A 26617-nucleotide genomic window follows, 5' to 3' on the forward strand; every position below is an offset into this window, starting at 1 on the left:
TAATACTTTTCACTTCCTACTAAATTTAATCTAATTTCATTTTACAATTTCAAAATAAAAGATTGTTCTTTAAATCTATAAAATTTGAGCAGCTATAATACAGTCAGAAATACACATAACTTGCATTTTCTAGTGAATTAATGGAATTTTATACTAAAGACAGATTTTACAGTTTGTATAAGGAAAATACTTAAGCAGATTTTGAGGCATCTGGTTTTTAACCCCTTTTAATCCCTGCTTTTAAGCAGCAACAGACACATAGAACTTTGGAATTTTATTTTCATCGAAATTAAAAACTACTACTCAGATTTTTTGCAGTATTTTTGTATGATACATAGTTACATTATCATGATATCCACGACTAGTGACACATTTTAATGTGTCAGTTACAATTAAAACAGTAATCACTTAAAAACAAATCTTCTAAGCAGGTAGATGTGAGAATTGCAAAATGAATTTAGCTCTAAAACTTTGGATCAAGGGAATGATCCAATCCTAAATGTTTAAGGCAGCCAGTGTAATCTACTATTCTACGAAAAACAATACTTTTTTTCCTTCCAGAGTCAGTGTAAAATGTATTATTTCTTTATCTTATTACAAGTCACTTTATACACAATGACATTAGTAAATTATTTATCGTTAGTAAATTTTAAAAAATTAACACGTCTCTTGAAAAAATCTGTTTTTTATTTTTAAGTTCACAAATAAAACTTGAAATGTGTCTGCATCTCCATTCTTGTTTCACTTAGAAATACTAAGATGAAATGTATTCGCAATTAAGGAAAAAAAAAGTTTCGCTTTTGTCCAATTTTCAGATCGACTTTTCTTAGAAAGATGTTTGTTTTATGAAAGGTTTCCATAAACTGTCAGTAGAAAGTGAGCCTTAAATTAAAAAAAATACGTTGCCAGTACTTACAGTTACAGTATAACTTGGAAAAGATAACATTTAGACAAACCAAGTCCAATGCAATCTAGGTTCTTACAGACTTAATAGTTTCAATAATTCTGGCAGGCAAAATAATGCTAGCAGGCAAAACTGTGCAACACATTATAAACTTCAATCTTCTTTCAAAACGGTAATTTGAAAATACATAAAGCACAGTTTAAGGAGAGAAAACCTCTTTATAATCTCTATTACAATCTCTACTCCACAAACCTATTACTAAAGACTAATTGTAGTTGTAATGTCTATTTATACATATAATACACAGTAATGTGCATGTAACCCCTAATCCAAGGGTTCAGCCGTCTGTGACCTAGGCTCAGTTCTGTAAGGCACAACTGTATGACTCCGGATTATCCTTATTGAAAAACAGGTTTTTTTCTAGAAGTTATGAGAGGCTAGATAAACGGAAAGTATGTAATATATAAAAAGCAAAAAAACAAAAATTAAAGGGAAGTTACTGAGTTGGGAAGAGTAACTAAAGAGACAGATATCAAACTGAACACAAAACAGACAGAATGAAAACTTAGGAACTCTGAAATAAAAAGGTAGAGAGTGGTCTTGTTTGCAAGTCTTTTCCAAGAAGCAATGGAGGTCAACATGTCCTCACTTCTGTACCAGCCTTCTGCCTAGCATGAACTCATCAAATGCTCATGATGCAGTTACGAACATACTGATGTTCAGCTTAGTAGCATGTTAGTCCTAGCTACATACCACCTATGTATATTAATCAAGCATAACTGTTTGTACTCTGAAATTATGCATAATCTTGTGCCTAAATAAATGTGATCCCTTAGAAGGAATATATGCAGAGACAGGGAGCACAGGCACCCAAGGTCCTTTGGACTAATAATAAAGATTGTGAAAGCAACATAGCACAAGTTTAGGGGTTTAAGTTTTGAAAGTGATTTCAAATTTCAAAATTATTTGGGCCTGAAGCATTCTAGCTTTAAATTCTTTAAGGGCTGGGCTGTTGGATAAGACGACAACTTTGTACAGTCTCATTCATACTGCCTATTAAAGAGCTCCCTCTGCTAACTCAAACACCACAGCTCTGTCGGCTTTTGTTCAGGAAGATCCTGGGAATAGCTAGTCTGCATGAAGCATTGACAGTTAGGGGGATGGGACCTTGAAGAAAACAGACTCCGAGTTGTCAGTAGGGATATACTCATTTACCCTTCATCCAGTATCAAAAGCTATCATACGGATGTGGAAGAGCCATATCTGTTCTAAGTTTCTGTACCTCCCTTACTGCCTTCAGTGAAAGATGTACATAGGCCTTTTTTTAGTACTGTGTGTCAGGGTTTTAAATACTAAAGATGTAGTTGCAAGCCTGGATGTTAAAATATTCTACTAGTTAGCAAAATAAGTATCTGGGAAACTATTTATAGGCAAGTGACCAAGATGTTGTCTGTAACATCTCCAGTAGCATCTCAGCGAAAATATATGACTTTCACAGAAAGATTAGCAAAATAACCTTCAGTAGCTTTGCATAAGCACCTCTTGGTAGTGACTGATTCCAGCCTAATTCTTTCAAATCAGAGAGCTTTAACTTTTTAAAGGAGGATTATACTTCCATATCTATTGATTATACTTACCAGAATAGTATTCAAAACTGTATTCCCCTGCTTCTTTAACTGCTCATGACTTTAAAATAGTGATAAGGCCAAGCAGCAGAACACAGAATTTATCACTTGATATTTCTCCTGTAAGTTCCCTGTTACTCAATCCAACATAGGAGATTTTATACATATATGATTTATATATTTCCCTCAGGGTTAATTAATAGATAGAGATTTAGATAGATAGATAGATAGATACGGAATTTTTTTTTTTTTGGGGGGGGGGGGGGGAGGGTTGTTGATGCTTAGCTAGAGAATGTCTAAAGCATGGACAAAGCATTTTGGGATTCCTTAAACTGAACAGTAATCCACTCTGTAGCTTGTTCTTGAAAAAAAGTGGTATCATTATAGCAACCCATCAGAGTAAAAAAGCAGGAGAGTGAATTCACATACCCAAAAACTTCATACTAAAAAGTTAAAATGAATTATTATTATTTCTTAGAAATTGAAAAACAACAGCCCTTTCCCATTTTATAACTCTGGTTGTTAAACTGTCTGTAAAGTCGAAAACTCCATCTACAGAAGTAGTAACTGAACATATTACTGAACATAAGATATTTAATAAAAATGATTTATTGTGAATTTTTTTTTTTTACTTACGAGGTAATGATGCCATTATCAATAGAAAACGTGTCAGATGGTAATCCAGCAATATTCCAAGCTCTGATTTTCACAGGTTCTCCCAAGGTATTTGTTAAAGAAAAATCATCAGAACAAGGAATGTCTTTTGTTTTACATAGCAATGCCCATTCTTTAGTTTGCATCTAGGTAAGAAGATAATAAATATTAACTCAAGTTCTGTCTATACGCAAAATTTTCAAAACAATCAAAAATCTATTTTTCAACTTCCTCCTATACCAAATGCTACATATAAGTTCATTTTATGTTCAGAGGCACTCATGATTATGTATAAAGTCTAAAAATGTTTCTAAAAGTGTTTTTGTATGTGATTTCTATATATGAAAACAGCTTATTTGTTTACATCCTTAGTATGAGTATTTATCTTATCATTATTATTCTTCTATACTCTAAAATGAGCGTAGAATACACATTCTAATAAAAAAATAAAATCATCATATTCAACTTACAAGTCATTCAAAATGAGCACTTGTCAGGACTTAGTCAAACATAACAGCTCAATAGTCTTAAGTTGCTTTTCACTATTCTCTGTATCATGCTAATTCAATACAGGTGTGTAAACTACTACATCTCTACATGTGTGCAAGATGCATTCTAAAATGAAGATAGACACATTCGAATAGCACATTCCACATGGAACACTCTTTCTAAAAAAGAAAAATGTATACAAATAGTCTGTTCACAAGAAAGGCATAAGCTTTTATGAAAACTATGCATAAGGTAAAAGAAGTATGTTGTCGTATTCTAAACTAAAAACTAGTTATCAAAGCCTCAAGCATCAAAAATCAGAAATGCAGCATGAAAGGAAATGGCCCTAGGGCTAAAGACATTCCTGTACAGGATTCACCAATTTGTATAAACAAGATTAATAGTCCAAAGATAACTTTTTTTTTTTGGGGGGGGGGGGGGGCTAAACTAGAGGAAAATAAGCACTAGGGCATAAGAAATGAAGAAGTTCACAAAACCAATTATGCCATCCAACAATTCCTAAAGACGTACCCAGCCATTACGTGTTAGCACAATCATGAGATTAAGAATTACCACGCAGTAATCCACAGCTACAGTTAAATAGAAAAAAACTATGTACAAAGAATGAAAACCTCACACTAAACTTTCCAGATGAAACAAAATTGTAGATAGTTTTAATGAATCAGTATGCAAATATTTCTGTCTCCTACAGATATCATCTGCACCTATATCTACACTTGCCAGAAACATAGTTCAGCATTGTTTAACATGTTTCACCATGTACCCAGACACAACGCAGGAGTTACTTTAAATGCAAATTATACGCATGAAAGAGAACACTCCCTCAAAATTACGTAACCATGAATAGTAACAACTGTTGGCTTAAGGGTAATGCTCACATTAAAAAGCTTTAAAATATTAACATCAAAATATGGACATGATGAATAAAACATCAGTTTGAAAAAACAGTACAGAATTTTCTGATGAAAAATGGACAAAGGAAGAACATTGAAGGGAAACTTGGAATAAGGATTACAACTAAATTTTATGTTCAGATAAGGCATATAAGATTTTATCTCTCCTAATTTTCAGCAATTTATGAAACCTAGATCAGTTTTACAAAAGAAATGGACGTTCATTTCTCCAGCTGAATTCAAGGGAATTTTTCTTGTTTAAAAAGCTTTGTAAGTGAAGCTGATTTTGACATCCCAAAGTTGAGCTGTCAGTTTAAAATTCTTTTCTACACAGAATTTCCATTTATTTCATGGAGAGCTACAGGTACAAACTTGCTATGATACTAGGCTACTGTATTTTTTGTCTCTTTTTACACCAAATTACTGCACTTTCAAAACTTGTTTAATTGTGTTGCTGCAGAAATAAACACCAAGTCTGTTTCATTTGAAGTTAAGGAGAATTTAGCCATTGAATAGAATAGGTTCAAGCAGAGCCAAGAGGTATAAAGCCATGGCAATTACTTTAGAGAAAAGAAAAGCAACCAAAGGACTATATTCTTTGCACAGTAATAAGTACTTCTCAGCAATATGAAGGAAAAATTTACTCCAGGATGCTTACAAATAAAACTCAAAATCCTGAAGTACAATTTCAGTTATATTTATGAATTCTGTTAAAATATAATTTAAAAAATAAAAACTTTACAACAGAAGAAAAACAAATAGCATTTAGATTATTACAAAATATGGGAGACAAAATTACTCTACAAATTACTTGTCTATAGCTGGATGTAAAGGCTCCTAGGTAAGCTACAATTCCTGATGAAATAAGAATATCTCCAGTCAAATTGATGTACTGCCTTCCCAGCTCCAAAGCAGTCTCATTCCAGCGAGTTTTCTCACCCCCAAGGCCTCCAATCAATTGTTCTGCTCGCTGTAGTTTTTTGCTGCATAAGTCAACCTCGGGAAAAACAATATTGCTGATTATCACAGAATCACAGAATCACAGAATCAGCAGGGTTGGAAGGGACCTCTGGAGATCATCTAGTCTGACCCCTCTGCTCAAGCAGGGTCACCTAGAGCATGTTAGACAGGGTTGCATCCAGGCAGGCCTTGAATATCTCCAGAGAAGGAGACTCCACAACCTCTCTGGGCAACCTGTGCCAGTGCTCTGTCATTCTCACAGGGAAGAATTTCCTCCATTATATTATATGATTACTTTCATGACATTTTACAAATATTAAAAGCATTCAAAAATTATTTTCCTGTGCATCTGTTTTCTTATATAAATTCACCAAATAAAAAGAAAACATCTTTTGATTATGTCTGAAGAAAGAAAATAATCTGTGTAAAATCTGTGTGTCATGGACAGTAAAGTCCATGAAATTCTAAAGCTATGTTTTCATCCAAACAAAATAAGATGATCAGTATAAAACACGCAATTCAAAATAGCTTGGTACATAATATGAAAAATACTAACAGTCAAAGAAATGATCTCAGGTCATAAGGCAAAGACTAAAAACTCCTTAAAGAGGTTACGGTTTCATGAAAGTAGGTATGCTTTTTGCTGCAAAAAACATTTGTGTGAATACACAGTCTGCATTTCTGTTGTTGTGGTACTTTTTAAATCAAGCACTCTTTTCAAATATGTTTCTAATCTGGAAAAAAAAAAATTTAACGGTATCCAGATCTGTAATAATTCCTTAAGGAATTAAGGACTCATTTTACAGTCTACTCTTTTTGTAGCAAAACCTCAAGATGTACTGGAAATCTTACAAGAAAAAACGTACTGTCTTCTAAATGTTGCTGCTTTCTACATGCATAATAGCTATTTAGCAGACAGAAACAGAGTTTACCAAAAACATTCTCACAAGTGCATTAGCAACACTGAAGCCTCATAAGGCTTATATAAACTTTGAAAACCTTAAATATAGTCACTTGCAAGTTAATGATGACTCAAAATGTTAGAACACTCACTGAAAATTTATCACCACACAACAAAGCAGATAGAATAGCACCCCCATAGTATCCCCACCTATCAAGGGAAAACCCACAGCATCTACATTTTTTTTATTACTGTAAAACCATACTTTGTTCATTCATAACTTCGGTATCATTACAGTGAAATAAAACAGTTGTAATCCAGAAGCAGGACTCCTATAACAACTGGCCATACTGAAAGTCAAATGGAAAAATACCATTTGACAAAATAGTAGGTTTTAAATATGTTTTTCTGAAAATCAACTATACCCATCTTTTGCACCATATACCTGATTTTCCAAGTCAGCCTTCTCCTGTTTCTTGGATTCTAGCGTCTGCTGGAGAACAGCCAATTTGTCCTGAACCTCCTTCAGTGCTGCCTGTTTCTTTCTTAGACCGTCCATAGCAATCTTTAATTTTCCTTCAGCTTGATTCAATTTCAGCTTTTTGGGCGCAACATTTTTTGTCACTCTAAATAAATGCAAAGAATATAGTAAATATCAGAAAGATACACCCTCAGTCCATAGTTACTATTAAAAAAGTTAACATAGGAAAGATAAAGGGAAATCTCAACAAGTCACAGATAATGCAACATGTTGTTCCATAATCTGATAATATCTGAAGACAATTGATATTTATTTCATTACCTGATTATATGCTGGGACTGACTTATTTAAGCAGTTTCTGCAATATTTTCCATAATAACAGGTAATAATTAAAAATGAAAGGGGTTACTGCATAAGTTCGGGTCATTAGGCTTCCAAACTGTGTCACCAATTTTATCAGTTTAAAATTTATTATGGATTAGCACCTTTAAAAATACACAAATTTGTTACATTACACTCACAGTAACTGTACACATGCAAATAGGCAACTGTGTATATGTATATATAAAAACATAAAATGTAATTAGGTTAACATTTTTAAAAAATTAGGCTAACATTTAACTGAAAACATTTTCCATTTATCTTTCTTTAAAAATAGACAAGAAAACATGCTAGGATGTTCCTATACTCAATAGCTCAGTTGGTTAGAGCCTGGTGCTAATAATGCCAAGGTCATGGGTTTGATCCCCTTATGGGCCACTCGTTTGAGGGTTGGACTAGATGATCTCCAGAGGTCCCTTCCAATCTTTATGATGCTATGATTTCACAGGTATTAGCTTTGTAATTGATGAATCTCCCTAAGTTGCATACTCCTTTTGAAATCCGTATTTTTAGTTAGTTTTCTCTCTGACAATGATATTTATAATGTTTAAAGTCATTCTCAAATTCAAAACTCTACCAAGCATATATTTACTAATGTTTTTAGTCAACTAACAAAATACTCTGATATGAAGGTATGTCCTCTTAGCATGACTCAAATTTCAAATTGTAAGTTAATCTTAGGCACCCAGTGCCCATTTGTGGTTAAATGTGGATTCCAGATGTTTCAAAAGGAAAATGTCATCAAAAATAAGCACAGGTTTTTCCACGGGTCAAATACTATGCGTAACAAAAAACATCCTTGAGGCTTGATGTGATTGTCAGAAACTTAACGACATATCAATAGTGCCTCTGTCAATATTCTAGGTAGCAAGCTAACTTTTTTTGCTTATTGAATAGAGTTTAATATTGCTCCCACACCTTGTCAGAAAAATCCAGAATTGAAAATCAGGCTCTACACCTTAACATAAGCTGTCCTATAGCAATCTTATGACTGTTTATCTGCACATTTCAGACTCCTAAGAAGTAATTTTAAATCTCTTTTGGTATTATGATAAACCAATTTCTACTCAAATTTATTTTAACTTTTTTTTAAAAAAATATGTACGTACGTATCATAAAACTCCATGGCTATGACCCACTTGCATAGACCCTCTGCTGCCGTAGAAGCATTTCGAATCTTCTCTGGTACAAATTCAGGATTTGTAAGATACTGTTTTCTTATGATAGCCATGTAAGCTGGGGGAATGTTATCTTTGTCATATTCATGAAGAGACTGAAGAAATCTTATGTCACCCAGAAGTCTCTTAGCCGGACCCCAGAAATCCTCCAATTTTTTTCCAGAACCTGTTGGATCTGGAATTTTATCTGCTTTGATGCCTTTAAGGATGCATATAGCTTCCATTACAAGCTTGACACCAGCAGGGGGACTCTTCATGGACTTAACCACTGTAATATCCTTGAAACAAGCAAACAAAAAAATACCCTTAGAGTTCTGAGTATAGTTTTGGATTAATTTTTCTATTAGAATAGAAAAAAATCCTTCTTTTTATGTCAAGATAATATTTTTCCAAGCACATTTACTACTCTCATTCCTTACAAATTTAAGTACACTATGATCTTTGATTCATAGCTAAAGCCTGCCTAGTCCACACATATCTCATTTTTTCCAAAATACTTATATCTCAATTTTTCCATTCTTTCCAGTCCTTTCTTAAGGCGCTATGCAAGTTAAACTAACACTGACATCTGAGTAAAAACCAAACCCTTGATATCTAGTCAACAATCAGCTTGGAAGGAAAAAAAGTCTTATCTGTAATTTATTTTTAGTAGGACGTTTTCTGTTCCTTAATCGTAGGCATTGCACCTCCATTGTGAAATTTAGATGTTCCAGTGTGATGTGCTGCTCTTCAGTTCAAAATCTTTCAAAAAATCACTCTTTCCAAATAATACTTCTACATGGAAACTAGAATATTCCAAGAGCTGTTCTCAGAGAATGCTCACATATTTTTTCTCCAATACATTTAAGGATTTCTAGATTCTCATGTTTATCTTGCAACTGGTGTTAGATTTTGCCAGCTTGCCCATGATTTCTTTGAGACTTAGGACCTTGGCACTCTGGATAAAAAGAGGTATCTTTTGAATTCTGGGAATGTCCATTTATGGCATAAAAATGCAGAGAAATGGTCTTGACTGGATAAAATAAAAAGAGAATCATTTCAATGGAACTGTGAAACAATGCTGCTGGAGCTACAACCTTTCTTAAAAAATAACAACAGCAACCCAGCAAAATATTCAAGTAAAGAGGGAGAGCAGATAAATAAGACCAGTGAATTTCAATGAGGCAGTCAGAAAACCAAATGACAGGACCTCCAGAGAGAAGTGTAAAAGAAAAAAAAACAATCAAATAAAGTTAACTACTCCAGGAAACAATTAACCCAATGTAGATTGAGGTTGTAAAGCAGAGTAAGAGGCTACCATAAATGCTAAATACAAACTGAGCTGCAATTAACAAGCAATATTAAATGTAACAAGAAAAATTCTGCAACTACAGTAATTTTAAGAAAAAACATGGGAAGTGTTGGCTAAGTTCTTGGTGGATAGGGAGATACATCAGCAAGTGACATATACAGAGTCAAAATGTTAATGCTCTTTGCATCTATGTCTCAAAAATGTGAGCTATGAGTAGATGACTTTGCTTAAAGAACAGAATATTGAAGGTGGTAAGATGAATGATACAATCTTTAACTGCATAAAAGACAACGAAGAAAAGAATCATCTGTTGTCCATGTCCACAGTGAGGAGAAAGAAAAAGGTTAAATTATAATGAGGAAGATTAATGGTAAGCACAAGAAAAGTCTTCCTAATGACAAAAGTGTAAAGTGAAACAGATTACACGTGCAGGACACAGCAATAAGAAGTTATTAAGAACATCAGACAAATGTCTGTCAGGAATGACGCATGTATAGCTGACCCTGCCTTGAGACAGTGATGCACTAGATAATTTCATGAGGTCCTTTATAGGTCTATATTTTAGTGACTTTATACATATACTCCTACAAAACTTAGACGTCAATAGCAAAGTAACACCTGAAATTACACTTTTTCCAATCCTTGATGAATGGTGGGATGCAATAAGTTCCAAAGCCCTTTTTGAGGGTAAAAACTCCTTTCAACAGTCCTGAATTACGTATAGTTCTGTTTTTCCAGACAAGGCACTTACCTGTATATTTATATGCATAGGTTTATGTTCACAATTCACAGCCTGTACTCTGATCAACTTACCATTAGCATTGGTCTGTCTAAATGAAAAACAGGAGTCCTGTATTGGTACTGTACGCTCTCCCACACACAGGGATTTTGGGCTTATCATGCACTTGAGTAGATTTTGAACTTTTTTTTTTTTTTTCCCTTGGAAGTTCCTACTCAGTTTTCTTTCACTTGTATTATCATACTATTTTCTTGGATACATGAGGCACTGACAGCAGTTGAAGCATTGCTTCATCAGCCATCAAAGCAGCTTTCTTATCTCAGCCAAGTGATTTCTTGTTATTTGTAGACATAATGCAATTGCCTTGATGTGGCAAAGAAACGATTCATGCTACAAATCATGCCAATGACTTGAATATGAGAGAGTCTAAAATTTCTGATACCAACCAACCATACTCATTAAAAGCAAACCACTTGCTTGCTATCTAAGAGGCTTTTCTTAATACGTATTCACAAATCTTTGAGCAGCAATAGGTGAAGCATACAGTCCATCTTCACTATTGCAATTTAGGAGACTTTCTTTCGTCCCACCATAGCCAAATCAGCATCTAGGCATTTAAAACCTGAATATCTGTAAAACTAGAGGTGGCAGCCCACACCATCATACTCTTATGAAGAGTGGTCCCTTAAAGGGGGGAGGACAACAGAATTTCAACCTCCATTTCTAGACTCTGAAAGACTGGATGTAAAAATATTAGTAAACAGGCTTGCAGTTTCTAAGTAAGAAAGTATAAAGCATACTTTTTCTAACGTCTTAGTTGTTGATTCAAAATATTTTTATAACTATCATTTTTGAAGTGTCTAGAATAATAGGTATTTGATCTTTTAGTTCATACAAATTTAATTATAGCTCTTTCGCTGGAAAGTAAAGACATAATAAGATTTTGCTTTTTAAAACTGAAAGATTTCAGGAAGTTACTAAACTATAAACCTTTGTGTCAGTCTAATGCAAAATCTGAAAAGGTAGACATTCTATGCTTTTGTTTGTCTGAATACCCTCCAGTGTGTAAATATGTATCGTTAGCCATACCTGCGCAGTGAGAATGTCAAGGGCAGCCAGAGCACTTTCCAAACAAGGCATGGCTTGTGCTAAGTCAGCATCACATTCATCTTTGATGGCTTTTGCAGCCATAGCCTGTTCATTTGCCACTATTTCATCAGCTTTAACAATTTTTTCAGTTTTGGCGACTTCCAAGGATTCTTTTTCAATAACCATCATCATCTCATCAACCTGCTTGCTAGCTTCCTGCAACTGAGGATGCAGAGCTCCCAGCTCAGACTGCATCAAGGCTACTTGAGACGCAGCAGAGTCCAGTTTCTCCAAGCCAACTTCATATCTTCTTTTCATTTTCATCACCTCACTGAAAATAAATAGCATTTAATTATAGAGCTGTTTGATGCTACTCTCAATATTCAGATGCTCTGCCAAACTTGTTTTATTTACCCAACAAAACAAACACAGCAGAGATTACTTGAGCCATAATGTTTAACTCATCTATCATGTATACCCACAGAATGGGAAACAGATAAATGTCAGGAACAGCTTTGTTGGCAGAAGCTGCAAAAATTGCAAAAAAAGCAGAGAGCAAAGACAGGGACAGATTCATGAAGATGATTCGTTAAGCTGAGGTTTGAACCGGACTAATGTTATTGGGAAAATCATTTTAGCAGTTGAATGTGAACAGCTCTCCTGACAACCAACTGTATACCAAGAAATTCCAAAAGCTTTGGGTCACTACTTTCAAGATTATATTTATTTATTTCCTGACTGATACACCCTGCTACCTTTCGAGTTGCTTGATGCACACAATAATTCACACAGCCCATTGGTTAAATTAAGCATTTGTTGTAATTCACATGGCACTATCCTATTAATGGGCAGGAGAGGATTAAAGAAAAGGAACTATTGCTCCCTTGCTATGAGGATAGAACACACTACACACAGGTAGTGTGGTACCACACAGTTGGAAGCACAAAGGTAGCAGGCTTACAATACTCTTACAACAGATTGTTTGGGTGAACTTTAGTTCTAGAAAAATCCACATTATAAATCCTCACGTGCGCTTCTTTTCCAGTAGAATTTTGAAAGTAGAGATGAGTTCCAAGTATGAGGTAGGTGTAACATAGTTGTGTCTTTGAAGCTCTGCATGGTATAAACCAGACAAAACAATGGTAGATGTATGAAAGCTTTTACACATATCAATACAGCCACTCCGAGTTTCTTCTGACATTTCAATATCTTCTAAGAAGCGAGAGGCCACAGCTTCTAATGCATCTTCTGGCCAAGTCTAAAACAAATGGATAAATACTTCTTCCATATTCAGAATTTCACATTCATAAAATTCAAAGCACTTTCCAAAAATGTGTATTTACCCCATTTGATAGATGAAGACACTAAGGCACAGAGAAGTGACTTGATCTAAGATCACCAGAGAGGAAAATTACAGAACTGGGGAAGAACCCAGTTATCTGAGTATTCAGTTCAAGCCTATTGTTTTATTTCACCTAGTAGAAATACTGTTATTAAAACTATGTATTCTCAATATGTCCACAGGAGTCTGTAACTCTCTCTTTGCTTTTCCTCTTCAAAGTACCATTTACAGATACAGTAGTACATTTTCGTAAACTTTGAGTTCCTCAAATTCTTTGTATGATTAAATTCTACATCTTTAAAATTGTGTGTAAGGTCTTTTGCATATAACATTAAGATAGAATGCAGTCTTATTGCAGAGTCGTAGGAAGAAAAATCTGTTTTTGCTGCATCGAGAGATGTTTGTATTTTTATGGTATTTCATTTTCAAACTCTTTGGCAACCTATGTTCTGATTGCCCTGGTAATAAAAGATATCACTAATATTTACTTCAGTAATGTCTACAGTACAGTATTCATTCAGTTTTACTCTTACATCAAAATCAGACAGTTATTTTCTCGGTGATTTTTCATTCTGCCTATGCTGGCCTTCATCACAATCAGGATAGTTCTAACAGTTTAAGTTAGAAGATGACAGTAAGAAAATCCAAGATGTTTTTCACTGCTAAGTTGACCAAAGAGAATTACTTGCTACAAAAAGAATTGAAGTCATGTTTCTAAAGCACTTCCATTAGAAAAACAAGCACAATTAACTCCTTGTTTTTTACCTGAAACCAGTCTAGTGTGCAGCAGTTGACAAGAGCTGGAAATTTTCTAAGACGATTACGGAAAGCATCTCCAATAGGACTCACGGCCAATACTACATGAAGCTGATCTCGGCAACGATCGGTAAACATGTTAAAAAGAGCTATAGGACTGCCATCAGTCTGTTTTGTCCTGTCTCGTTGGCGATCGATCTGACGCATTCGTTCACAAATTTCTTGCTTCTCATCTACTGCAAAGAGGTTTGGCACTTCACCTGCATTTAGTAAGTTGTTAATGTCTTCTAAGAACGACTCCTTTTTTATCTGTGTATCTGCGAACAAGAAAACTCCCTGCATTTCCCCTTCAGTAGATTTTCTTAGTATGATTTTTAAGTCTTCATGCCACTCACTGGTACCATAGCTTTTACTTATTTCAACCTGGAAAAGCGTGTAATCAGCCATATGGGCTGCTAATCGAGTAAGAGACTGCCGACCACTACCTCCAACACCAACAAGGAGGGCATGGCTTCGAGGCTGTTTCAGAATACGTGAAATTCTACAAATATGTTCTATAGCAAATCGGAACAAAACAAGCTGCATTGGTTTTTTGCTCATGTTATTAAATTCTTCAAGGTGACTCTCTACAACCAGTCGCAATTGATCCACATTATTAATCTCCCTGTAGTTAGTGTCATCTCTCTTAGGGTCATGAAAATCACAAAACATTAGGCTACGTAAGTCATCTTCTTCCACTCTTCCATCATTATTGAAGTCTAGATTCTGGAAAAGTTCATGGAAGTCTTCATGTAAGTCATTTTTCACTACTTCTTGGATAAATCCAACAAGCCAGGCCCGATCAGAACCATCCACCAAACGATCATAATACACTCTAAGAACCTGTATAATAAAAACATAATCCTTTTAATAGTTGCTTCTGCTCTTTAATTTACACTTATTTTAATTAAGATGAAAGAAATGTAAATCTGAAAAAGACTTCAAAGTATAAACTATCTTAAACTTCACCACATAGAAAAGAATAAAATAAGTGTTTAGAATCAATTTGAATAATTTTTGATGCCAGTACTATTTCTTCTGAAATGAAAATCCGTATGGAAATACACACATGCATGTGCATGCACACATACTTAAAAACACTTTATACAAATACATAAGAGACCACTGCAAAGAGGAAGGGAATATTTTGTTCCTTCTGCCATGACCAGATAGGACCAGTTATGAGTTTGTATTTTGGGAAAGAATACTGAAGTTGGATACTAGAAAATTTGTTTTATGAAAAAGTAAAGAACACAAATAGAGTGCTTGGGAAGGCTGAACCGCCTTCATCTTAAAGAACTGTAAGAAACTTAGAAAGGCACCTTCAGGAGCTACTTTTTGTGATCCTGCTCAGAGGATGGAGGATGGACTGAAACTAAACACTTAAAAGAACAACAGTTATCACTGACTTTGCTTTCTTACAATCCAGGGGGGATCCTGTGCTTTATTCTTCTTATTTCTAAAAGGAAATTAAAACTTGCACTCATCCAGTTTGTCTATTTTATTATGACTCAAAGACAGTATTTGCTGAAGACAGAAAGCTCAAGAATTTTTTCTAAATGGAACCCTGAAGGAAAAAAGAACGTAGGGACCAAAATTTAGATGTCTTATATTTCCAGTGTCCCTGGACTACTTGCTGCTCTTCTGACTGTTGATTTGTTTTTTGGGAGGAAGAAGAGAAGAGATAGAAAGGACTGTGCAACCATTCAGAGCAGCAGAGACTACATAACTATGGAAAAGTGAAGGAAATGATGATCAATTTCTCTAAGGTATGATTCATACTTCAAAAAGCTCTGATTTCCTCTACCAGTACACTATCCATAATTAAAATCTTAGTTAATAAATTGAATAAATGAATACGAATTCATAGTTACTAGCTAATAGAAAATTACACGGTAAAAAATACCAATATAGCCCTGAGAAAGAAATCTGGACCTTCTTCTTATTTATAAAAATATCAGTTCTTGGTTTTAGTTGATTTACCTCATGAACCCAGAGACGCTTTATCATTCCTACAGATTCTGTTGTTTCAGGTCTTGATAGGCAAACGCCTTGAATAACACGAGAAAAATCACGGAGGTTGAACAAATAGTGAGATTTGGCTGGCGTTGGAAGCAGATTCTTCATAGCTTCTTTATACATAGACATAGTTCCATTAATCAATTGTGGTATCAATTCTACATATTCTGATGGAAAGCTGTAACTGACAGGTTATAAAAAGTGGTGACAACAGAGTGATTCTCACAATTCCAACATGTGAACAAACAAATAATACATAAGAACAGTGATTTACTTCTGAGCCTACACCAGTTTTTAAGTTCTGCTATTATACTTCCTCACAGACAGTTTTACAAACCTGAGTTCTCTTACTAGATTAACAGACTAACTCAGTCTGTGAATCAAATCTAGTAACAAGTTTGCTGATGTAATGTGACTGATTCTAATTTTTTGTTTGTTTGTTTTTATTACTAATAACAACAATGGGGGAGACAGGACAAATAGCCCTTGCTCTCTTCTCGGATCTCTCTTAAAGGTTAAGAAGCTGTGAAAGCACAAATCCTGTCTAGAAAGAGGATAAAACAATCTTTCAGGACTTACTAGTTGGAACGGATAGAATAATGGAATCTGAAGCACAAAACTATAAAAATTCCCAATAATGGAATTGAAACATGGTGGTAAAAGGCCAAAAAAAGAGTCAGTTTCTACAGCCTTCTCAAATCACAGGAAACCTAAAAGCACTTTCCAGTTCTACTTTCAGAATAATGACTAATTAAATTCTATTTTTATTTATTATACATCAAAGAATAGTGTTACAGATATATCTCAACTAACTGAAGTAGCCTTAACTAGTCTAAGGCTTTGTTAAAACACTTCAGAACAAAAAGTTCTCCATGGGAGATTTTACACATGAGCAGTAGTTCTATGGAGCAATGAACATCTCAAAAGGCATAGGATACCACAGATGCTCACTTGTTTTCAGGAGCAGGGTCCTATAAACATGTCTTGGAGACTTCCTACCAGCATAATTTAAATACCGACTTTGATTTTTCCAAACACATAGAAGTCACTTACCATGTAGTCAGATGCCAGTTTAAGATTCTAGAAAAAATTGTATACATGGATTTATCATCAAATTCATTAATTGTAATTGTATTGAAGTGTCTCAAGAATCGTGGCGTTACTGGGTTTCGACCACCACCTAAAAATTAGAAAGCATAAATACTGCAAATAGAAAAATTTAGAATAAAACAGTAAAACCAAGCAATTTTTTCTACTATTCATCCCTAATACAATCATCAGGCTCATGTACACCAACCATAGCCTTAATTAATGCAATGAGGCAGAAAAAAATATTCACAGTATTCAGTATTTGTCTATTCTGTAAACAACAGCATTTTGTAAAATACAGACTGAAATTATCAAGATGACATATATGCAGAGATTTTAAACTATTTTAATAGTTTAATAGCCTCCTGGCACAGAAGAAAAATTTTTATCATAAATTCTAAAACTATGTTCTTAATTTTCAAAGCATTCCACGAAAGAAGCCTCTGTGGCTAGTGCTGTGTCCTTTATTCAATTTAATTGAAATTATTTCTCAGTTCTAGAATTAATAGTTTTTATGACTAGATTGTGATTTGGACAATGAATCTATGTATGGAAGCAAGGGGAAGAAAACTATATAAGTTTACTGGATACTTGCTCCTTGTTTTGGGAATCCAGGGATAAGCTGCTACTCAGGGTGTTCAACTTTCTTATAGGACCAAATTGGCAAGAGGTAGCTGAGAAATGGGCAAGCTTCCATTCCTAACATCAGAAGCACAGTTAAAGGCAAATCTCAAGTTAGACACAAGACTTAGGAGCCTGCACAAATGACACTAAGACTTCAAGCCTGGAACTACCTCACATTCAGTCAGTTTAGATTGCAAGCAAAACTAGTGATTGTCTAAACTTAACTGTGCATGCTTTGCTAGAATCTACTGAAGCATTTATTCATCTTACTTCCTTCTACCTCAGCTAAGGTTGTCTCTTGGACACAGTACTTCACAAAGCATTTTGAAGTTTACACATGCACTGATGGCAAAATTATACAAACTATTTGGATAAAATATGTATTCTATCCAAAAGATAAGGCTTCTCAAATATAAATTTTAAACCTAACATTACAAAAACAGCTTTAAAAGAATTACTTCAATAGCACTGTATACATGTGTGCAGAAGGTTTCAGATTTTAATTTCTATATTCAGAGAAAAGTTTGACTAAACATAGGCTGGATAAAAGAATATAATTCTCAAGACTTCTGGAAGCAGCTTCCAGAAGCTACTAAAGTAAATTCTTCAGCTGAAGCTGAATTGTGATATTTGACACTAATAGTTAGGACCATTAACTTGTTCATTTGATCAGTTTGTTTTGTACCATTCAACCAGAAGAGTACTAGAACAAAACTAACTGCAGATTTCTCCAGCAAAAGAAAATTCTACCCATTTTCAAAAATAGTCAGTTCTACATTGTCACCCCAAGAGAGGAATGTAGCACTAAGGCAGGCTTTACAGCAAAAGTGTCTCCAAGATTTGGCCAGTATAAAAAAACCTGTGCAATTAAGTTATGCCAGAAGATAGTACAATTCATGACCTCACCTCAGGTTTAGGAAAAGTAAGGATGGCTTAAAGACTTTCACAGTTTCCTTCTGCTCAGTTATTTCACAGACTGACCCTTCTATATAGTGCTTTGAATTGTATATGAACACTGCCTTTAATTTTAAATGACTGCAAGAAACAATTTTGCTTCTTTAGGAAACCAGATAGGTGAACAAATGCTGTGCCCTGTCCTAAACGCCATCAGGCATCACTGCTCAAAATGCAAAGGTACATACCAGCAGAAGAAATCCACAGGCTACAGTCTGTGTATGTGTTTGAGTGCATGCGCACGGGTGTGTGTGTGTGCGTGTGTACACATGCATGTGTTTAAAAACATTTCTATAAAAGAAAGAGAAAACTCAGGGAAGCTCAAGGTTAAATGGAAAGGAAACATCAGTCACAGCCTGATTAAGCACTGTAAAAGTTATGCTCAGAACAGCTTTCACAGAAACTTGTTAAGTGGTTTGTCAGAGACAGGGCTATGAACAATTCTGTTTAAAGAAATCCTGCCACATGAGTCTTGCTGTAGTGAAGGAAACTGAATGTATAAATATTTTAAAAATAAACAAAATATCAAAGAAACTAATTCCTCCTTTTAACTGTTACAAATGTGCAAAACTCAATTATTTTGAGTAAATAAGCAGCTCATTAATTATAGCAACAGAGTAAATCAATACGTATCTCTATCTACATATTGTCAGTATGTAAACAGCCTGTCAGAAACATAATTACCTCTTTATGTCATAAATAGTTTACTTTGGTTTTTGCCAAATAAAGGCAAGGTGTATCTACCCAAAAACTTCACTTAGCAGCATTTAAGAAAAGCTTAAAAGAAGAAAAATATTGATTGAAGACCAACAGAGGGTCTCATCAGACCAAAAGAATTTCAAAAATACTGTATAGCCACATTCTTACTTTCCTACAAGGCAATCTTACTTCCTGGCAGGCTTGGGTATCTTCTTTGCTGCCCCTCAACCACTCTACCATGCATCCTGTTCACGTTTCCTGTAAGCAATGGGTTCCTTGAATCCTATCCCTTCCCACAGACACCCAAACTGTAAAATTACTCATCAGTAAGCATGCAGTCTTCACAAACCAAAGAAACAGGACAAAGCATAAAATATGCATCTTTTACCTGGGGGTCCCATGGCACATATGATCTGAACATCCACCAGTTTAATCACTGAGGAGTCTTTAAGGTCATACCAATTCCAGTGATCTAACCACTGACGTAGCAATTCAACAGGGGGTTGAGCACCATAGACCTCTCGTGCTGGCATATTAACATCATCTACGAATACAACCTGAAAAGGAAAACATAAATGATTATTTATTTAACTGAATATATGCTATCATTTGGCTTGATTCAGAAAGCAGTGCCCATCAATTCACTCCCACCGAAATGAATGCAAGTAACATATGTAAGTATGTGTTTTTAAAGTGGCCCTACTGCTGAGTAAATAATAATTAAACTTATGAAATAACTATGCCTGTCTAAAGCTGTTCCAAAACGTACCTACAGAGGAGAGAAAAAGTGTATTTTGGAGTATACGGAGTGTACTTAATGTATATTAGAATGTATTTAATGAAAAAGGGCAAACTAGCACTTGCTTTTTAAACTTTAGTGTCTTACATGCCTCGAGCTCTGTTTTTTGAAAACAGAAAATTTATGAAATTTGTTAAATATATTTTAAATTTATTAAATGTTAAATCTTTCTTGGCTATTTCATATTAGAAAACTTCTTCAAACAATTAACCTAATGTGACCAATGCACATTCTACATACACCTGTATTTTATCCCCTTTCTTCTCATTCTCTACGTGACAGAGAGCAGAAATTTGGTCAAAATGAGAATAGGTTATATCACGGGCCTTATAACCTATTTAGCCTTTTAACTTGGGCAACATAATGAGATGGCTATGAAGAGGGTAACTGACCAACACAAATTAAGACAAAAAAAATCATCTCAGCAGTACTTTATTTTGTTAAGAATAGTCTAAGATAAATCTTAAGAAACAGCTTTTTGAGATGAATAACCTCAAAACAGCATCTTTAAATGGTACTTCCTTCTGGAACTTCTAATAAAAACGTATTTTGCTCTTCATAATGAGCAATCATTAAACCATAGCTAGGAAATACTGAAAATAAGAAAAAACAAACATACTAAGGTCATATTATACAGTCATCACATACAACAGCAGACAATTTTAATGGTGCTTTTGAAAGTGATATTGTGAATCACTGTTCAAAAAATACGAAAATTCCATAGGAATCCTGAAAGTAGCATTTTTTAAAATGAACATATCTTCCACAGTAATTTAAAAATAATATTTCATTTTTCCTTAGAAGCTAAATTTTTCCCTAAGATGAATTTTAATTATCAGTCTCATTGCAGCTCCTCTAGATAGAGGGGAAAAGAATTTGTTCACTGCAGGGGAGGGGGGAAGAAAAGGGGGGGGGGAAGAAGAATGTTGTATCTTTAAATTTAAATCTCCTTAATACTCCAAGATCATACAATTATACAGGTTGTAATGGACTTCAGAGTTCATCGTCTTCAATCTCTTGCATAAAGCTGAGCTCTCAACACCGATTTCTCATCAGACTGCTCAGAGCTTTATCTTCTCAGATCTTAAAAAGCTCCACAGACAGAGATTCCATGGCCTCTCTAGTCTCCTCTTTGTCTGCTTATTTACCCTCACAGTGACTTTTTCTCCCCCCTTATATCCAGTTACAACTTCCCTGGTTTCTGTTTATGATTATTTGCTCTCATTTTCCTGTTGGGTACACTAACGAAGTGCTTAGCTTCATCTTCTTGTACCCCTCGTCATCAGTACTGGAAGGCTGCTATTAGGCCCTCCTAAAGACTTCATTTCTTCAGGCTGAACGAGGCTTTCTCCTAGTTTCGCAACGCTTGTGCTCCCATCTCGTGACCATCCTTGCAGCCCTCTGCTGAACCTGCTTGAATTATCAATATCCTTCCTGTCCTATAGGGCCCAAAACTGAATGCAGTATTCAATTCTAACAAGCACTGATTAAAAGGAACAGTCACTTTCATTGAACAACTGAGCTATGAATTTCCTAACAGCATCCACGCATGCCTAGCCAGCGCTTCTGCATTTCTCTTTTATAGATTGTCCTTAACTCCCCTTTCAGAGAGGATGTATGTCCTTTTCAAATTGCATCAATAGTTCCTTTTTCAGCTAAGCCAGTCTCCTGACACATCTATTGATTTTCTTGAGTGTCAAGATGGACTGTTCCTGTTCTCAGAGGAGGTTGTCTGTAAGGATTTACCAGCTCTCTTGACCTCCTTTACCCTTCAGATCTGCCTCCTTCCCATGGGATCTCTGTTCCCTGAATAAGCCAAAGTCTGTCTCCTGAAGTTCAAGCTTTCTGCTCTCATATTTGCCTTCTGCACTCCCCTCACAATCTTGAACTCTTTTTTATTTACTGCTACAGACAAGGCTGCCCTTGACCTTACATCCCTGACCAGTTCTTCTTTGCACATAAGCAGCATATTTAGGAGACCATTAAACTTCATTGGCCCATGTAGCAGCTGTTAAGAAGCTGTGCCCAAGGCCCCACAGAAATGACCTGGATTTCTTCTGTCTGGCCCTTCCAGCAGATGTCAGTAACACTGTGATGTGGAGACTTCCATAAGTTGACTGTGGAAGATTTTGTCCACCTTCTCACCCTGATGAGGTGGTCCCTAACAAACTCCCATCATGAAGTAATTGGTACTACTGGTAACTGGCATGCTCATCATACCTAGCTGACTGGCAGGCCATATCCACTCCTACCTTATTTTTTGCCTTTATCTGAAGGATGAAGGAGAATATCACCTGGGCTCCCATGTCCTTCACCTTTGCCCACAGAGCTCTGTAGTCCTTTTTGGTTTATTCCAGCTCTCCCTTCACAGTTCACTGGTGCCCTTGTAGATGAGCAACAAGGGCTAACAGTCTGAGAGGTGAACAAGCTTCAGTAAGTAGTCTCTCCACAATATACTAGATCCAGGCCTCCAGCAAATGACAAACTCTCCATGATTTCACTTCCAGATTTCTACAAAACTCTGAAATCACATTACCAAGAGCTATGCTGTCAGCAACCTGCTTGCCCATACAGAAGTTTTATCTCAAGGATTAGATCACAAAATATGGAGTGGGAAGTATGATAATGCTGTTCACACTTATTCATATCATTTTTTTCTGTTGATTAAAATAAGATGTATGTTACTGGAAGAAGGGAAACATGAGAATCTATATTAGGAGAACTGTATCTCTGACTATTTATTTCAAAGTATCCTTTCTGAATACTGCTTGTGATCACAGTTGAGAAAATAATGCATTTACATACTGATTTGCATTTACACACTTATTTATGTACATAAACATACGTATATCAGTTACCATTCTTTTCCCAAGAGGAGGTCCAAAAACTCTTTTTCTCCTTTTATCCAGCTTTGACATGATAATATTCTGAGTCTGAGCTGCTGTAGTTTGTGCTGAAAAGTTAATGAGTAGTGGCTTGTAGACTTCTTTATTCAAATTATTTAAAAGAAAATTCTGGAAGGGTTATGAAGAGGAGACAGTTGAACTACATATGTAAATAACACAAATTCTATAGCACTTCAGCAAATGGCAATCAATCTAAAAAGATATTTTTACATCATTTTTATTTCATCTAAAATGTTAAAATAGTAATTCATCACTAACATAAATCTTTAATAATATTTCATCAGATAAACTAATTCTCTTGGATAAATTGAAACATAATAATCTTATTTTGTCAAAGAAAATTTTCTACCTGCCAATATAGATATTTTCACATTTTCTCAAAAAACTACCTAAAATACTATATAAGTTTAGCATGTTCATATTTTGTACAAATACATCAGTGCATAATACCAATTAGATCTGACTAGATTCATATTGCCTTCAAATCCACACTCAAATTTGCACAAGTATCCACAAATCCAAATATTTATGCCTACTTTTCATGAGTCTCCAGAAATATTTTCTTTCAAAGAGCGTAGCAAGAATATCTAAAGATAAGCTTTACCCTCAAGATTACTAGTATTTTGTAATACTACTGGCTTCCAAAGTCTCTTTTGTTAGCTGCCATTTAACCGCTGGGGGAACACCATTTCAAGTAAGACTCATGGGACTCATTCCATAACTAGTACCAGTTTGCCATTTAAACTAATGATGTTATATCTTCTCACAGAAAACAGAGTAAGAGTGTAATAACTCACTAGGAAACATCAAGCATTCCACCTGTTGCAAGTGAACCTATTTGGGCAGCAGAACACCACAGTGTTTTAGAATGCAATGTGAGATTTGTGATAGCAGAACACCATTTTCTGATGGAAAAAGGATTATCTTCATCTGTCAGATCCATCTGAAGAATTAACATTGATCCAACCTTTTCATCTAGTAAATTAGAATCTTTTTCTGTATTACTCATACTTTTAATAATCACATGACAAAATTAGAATGAACAATGCATCACTCAGTGACTGAAGATTAAATAAAAGAAACTAATTTATCCCAAAATAATGATGACTCAGTTATTTCAAAATGCTAATGAAGTCTGCTTTCAATCATACAGTCTAACTTCTCCCTTTAGAAAGAAGAAATATTTGCAGATTTGGAAAAACTGAAAAAAGCATTAGTCTTGACTTCTGGTTCAAATACATAAAACTACAATGCTTTGTTTTACAAGTGTATTATTTCCTTTTGATTCCATTTTCAAGAGCTCTATATTGTATTTGGCTGTAATAAGTCATTACTTAAATGTTTTTATTACTATCATCTGTTTTAATTATCATTAGCCATATATATACACACTCAAGACTAATATACCTTGCCTCTTCTACTATTAAAAAAAACTGTCAATGGCTTGTTTTCTGTTCAGTATTCAGTGTGCTCAGTGCTTATCTTACTGAACAGAATTCATATCATATTCAAAGACAAAATTAGGAGACAAGCTTTTCTATGCCACACAACACTACAGAGACATGGAAAGGTCACAGGCAAAATATTATTTTCATAATAATTATTTTCATTAATTTCACATACCAACAACTTGATTTTTAAAGAATACAAATTCTTTATGATCAAATAGCAACTCTAACACATTTAAATTATGGTGCTTCAGTATTTCCACAAATCAAAAAGCATAGATTCAAATCAGCCATCCACAAAACAAGGAACACAATAATTGTCTGCGAAAAGTTTGACCTAAGTAACCATTACAGTGGACATCTCTAACAACAACAGGGACAGAATTCCTCCCCTGAATGATGTGTTTTGGCTGTTTTGCCACATTTACAGTAAACTTTCAAACCTCTCAAGTGGAGCAGAGGCTCTACATACAACAGCTAACAGAGTTTTTGTTTTGTTTTTTATGTACACAGAGTAATATTCACAGTTATGGGATAGGAATCTTATGGAGGAAAATAAAACAGTATAAGATCATGTATCTCAAGAGTGTATCATAACTATCTATTTTAGAACTTTAATAACCTTTTAACTGTATTGTGCATCTGTTATAGATAAAAACAATGCAATCTAATCCTGCTGTCTAGATAAGGTGGCTGGTTTGAGATAACAATGTATAGCATAACTTCTATGAATATTAGGGTATTGTTTATATTTCTACTTCCTAGAAAACAAAAGTCTCTTGTTTAAATAATTAACTATTTAGACATTGAAAAAAAAATCTCCTTTCAACAGTCAGATTGCAACTTTAAAAATCCTGGAAGTAGATCAAAAATTACTATTTCACTAAGAATATTTCATTTCAGAAATAACAATTGCGTACAGCCATTTCCACTGAAACTAAAAGCTCCAGTCAAACTAGATTATCACTATTACTTGGGTTTCTCTTTCATTTTCTCTCAAAGACAAGGATAAGACACACAGTAAAGAATATTTGGCACTGCGTAAAACAGGACACACAATTGTTTTGATTTACAACTACTTCATCTTGTAAAAAGCAGCTGTTGTTTTTCATTGTAATGACCAGATATAGCTAAATGGTTATATGAAGAAAATTGCCTGGGAAGATCTTGTCTAGCTAATTCCGCTCACCAATACAGTCATATCCAATAAACAATTTCTTAGGAATACTACTTTTATTTTTTTGGCTTTCTGTTTCCTTTAGTGACAAAATTCTTTTTCTTTCTTGTTATCTGATATATGCAATTGCCATAATAGCATCTGACTAGAAAAGGTTACTACTTCTTTCTGAATATTTCAGCAGTAATAGCAGCACACATTTCTGCTGCTTCTAAATCTAGAGAACATATGCATTTTCCTGTTTTGAGCAATCCTGACTGGATACCTTATTAAATAGTTCTATACTTTGTGCATTGGTTTCTGTGTAGACTATCCCAAGTATACACTGCATATAATCACAATGAAAAGTAAATCAATACAGGAACAAAACTGAAGAGTCCTGTTTCAGTTGTATTAGGCTCCTCTTAAGAATTTAATTTGGAAATACATAGCAAAAACAAAAACAATAAAAAACAAACACAAAAAACCCTTACTTTTTGCTACGCAACTGCATTTTGTAGTTGCATAAAACTAATGTGACCCATAATTTCATTTCATAATATCCAACAATTCGTATCTCATTTTGCTTTTATTAATAATTTTATCAAATTATTCCTCATCTTACACTATTAACAAGCTATAACATTAGTATTAAAAGCACTTACAGTAATATAGGTGCTCTTTCCAGTTCCTGTTGGCCCAACAAATATAGAAGGCTTTTGATGCACTGTCAATAATTCCATCAATGCCATGTATCGAACAGTATCCCGAGTTGGTACAATTATTTCATTAAACATCATATCTCGTGGTATAGGAGGAGCTGACTTCAGTGTTTCCACCCAGGGCTCCCAAATCCCTGCGCCCTATTTTAATTTATATGAAAGTCAGATTTTTACAATAAATAGTAAAACCAATGCAGAATCAATGCAAATAGCAAAACTGAAGGTCTAAGATATAATAGACGGTTTTTATCGGACAATTTTTAGAAGTACTAAAAAATAAATCTCACAGATTTGGTTCAGAAATACAACTGAAATATATTTAAACTTTATACAATGCAGTATTTTCAGTTCAAAGGATAAGAAACATCATGGAACAATTTATCAATAAAAAACATTGCTGTCCTTGTCACAGACTTTCCTCATTCTTAATACCTTCAAACTATGGAATTTGGAGACAG

At 34.6% G+C, this 26617-nt stretch overlaps 1 protein-coding gene across 1 annotated transcript in view; it reads right to left on the minus strand.

Moving 5' to 3' along the window:
* The window catches only part of DNAH7 (dynein axonemal heavy chain 7), a 114747-nt gene that overhangs the window by 30921 nt on the left and 57209 nt on the right, over positions 1-26617 (minus strand). The window contains exons 35-46 of the mRNA XM_062579422.1: positions 26103-26300; positions 22786-22941; positions 19517-19685; positions 16816-16942; positions 15727-15946; positions 13714-14586; positions 12635-12864; positions 11607-11937; positions 8419-8765; positions 6893-7073; positions 5398-5583; positions 3166-3329 (exon numbers count right to left, since the gene is read on the minus strand). Coding sequence (XP_062435406.1) covers positions 3166-3329; positions 5398-5583; positions 6893-7073; positions 8419-8765; positions 11607-11937; positions 12635-12864; positions 13714-14586; positions 15727-15946; positions 16816-16942; positions 19517-19685; positions 22786-22941; positions 26103-26300 — 3182 coding nt within the window. The remainder of the gene's footprint in view (positions 1-3165; positions 3330-5397; positions 5584-6892; positions 7074-8418; positions 8766-11606; positions 11938-12634; positions 12865-13713; positions 14587-15726; positions 15947-16815; positions 16943-19516; positions 19686-22785; positions 22942-26102; positions 26301-26617) is intronic.

Source organism: Rhea pennata, chromosome 6, assembly GCF_028389875.1.
Source record: "Rhea pennata isolate bPtePen1 chromosome 6, bPtePen1.pri, whole genome shotgun sequence".
NCBI lineage: Eukaryota > Metazoa > Chordata > Aves > Rheiformes > Rheidae > Rhea > Rhea pennata.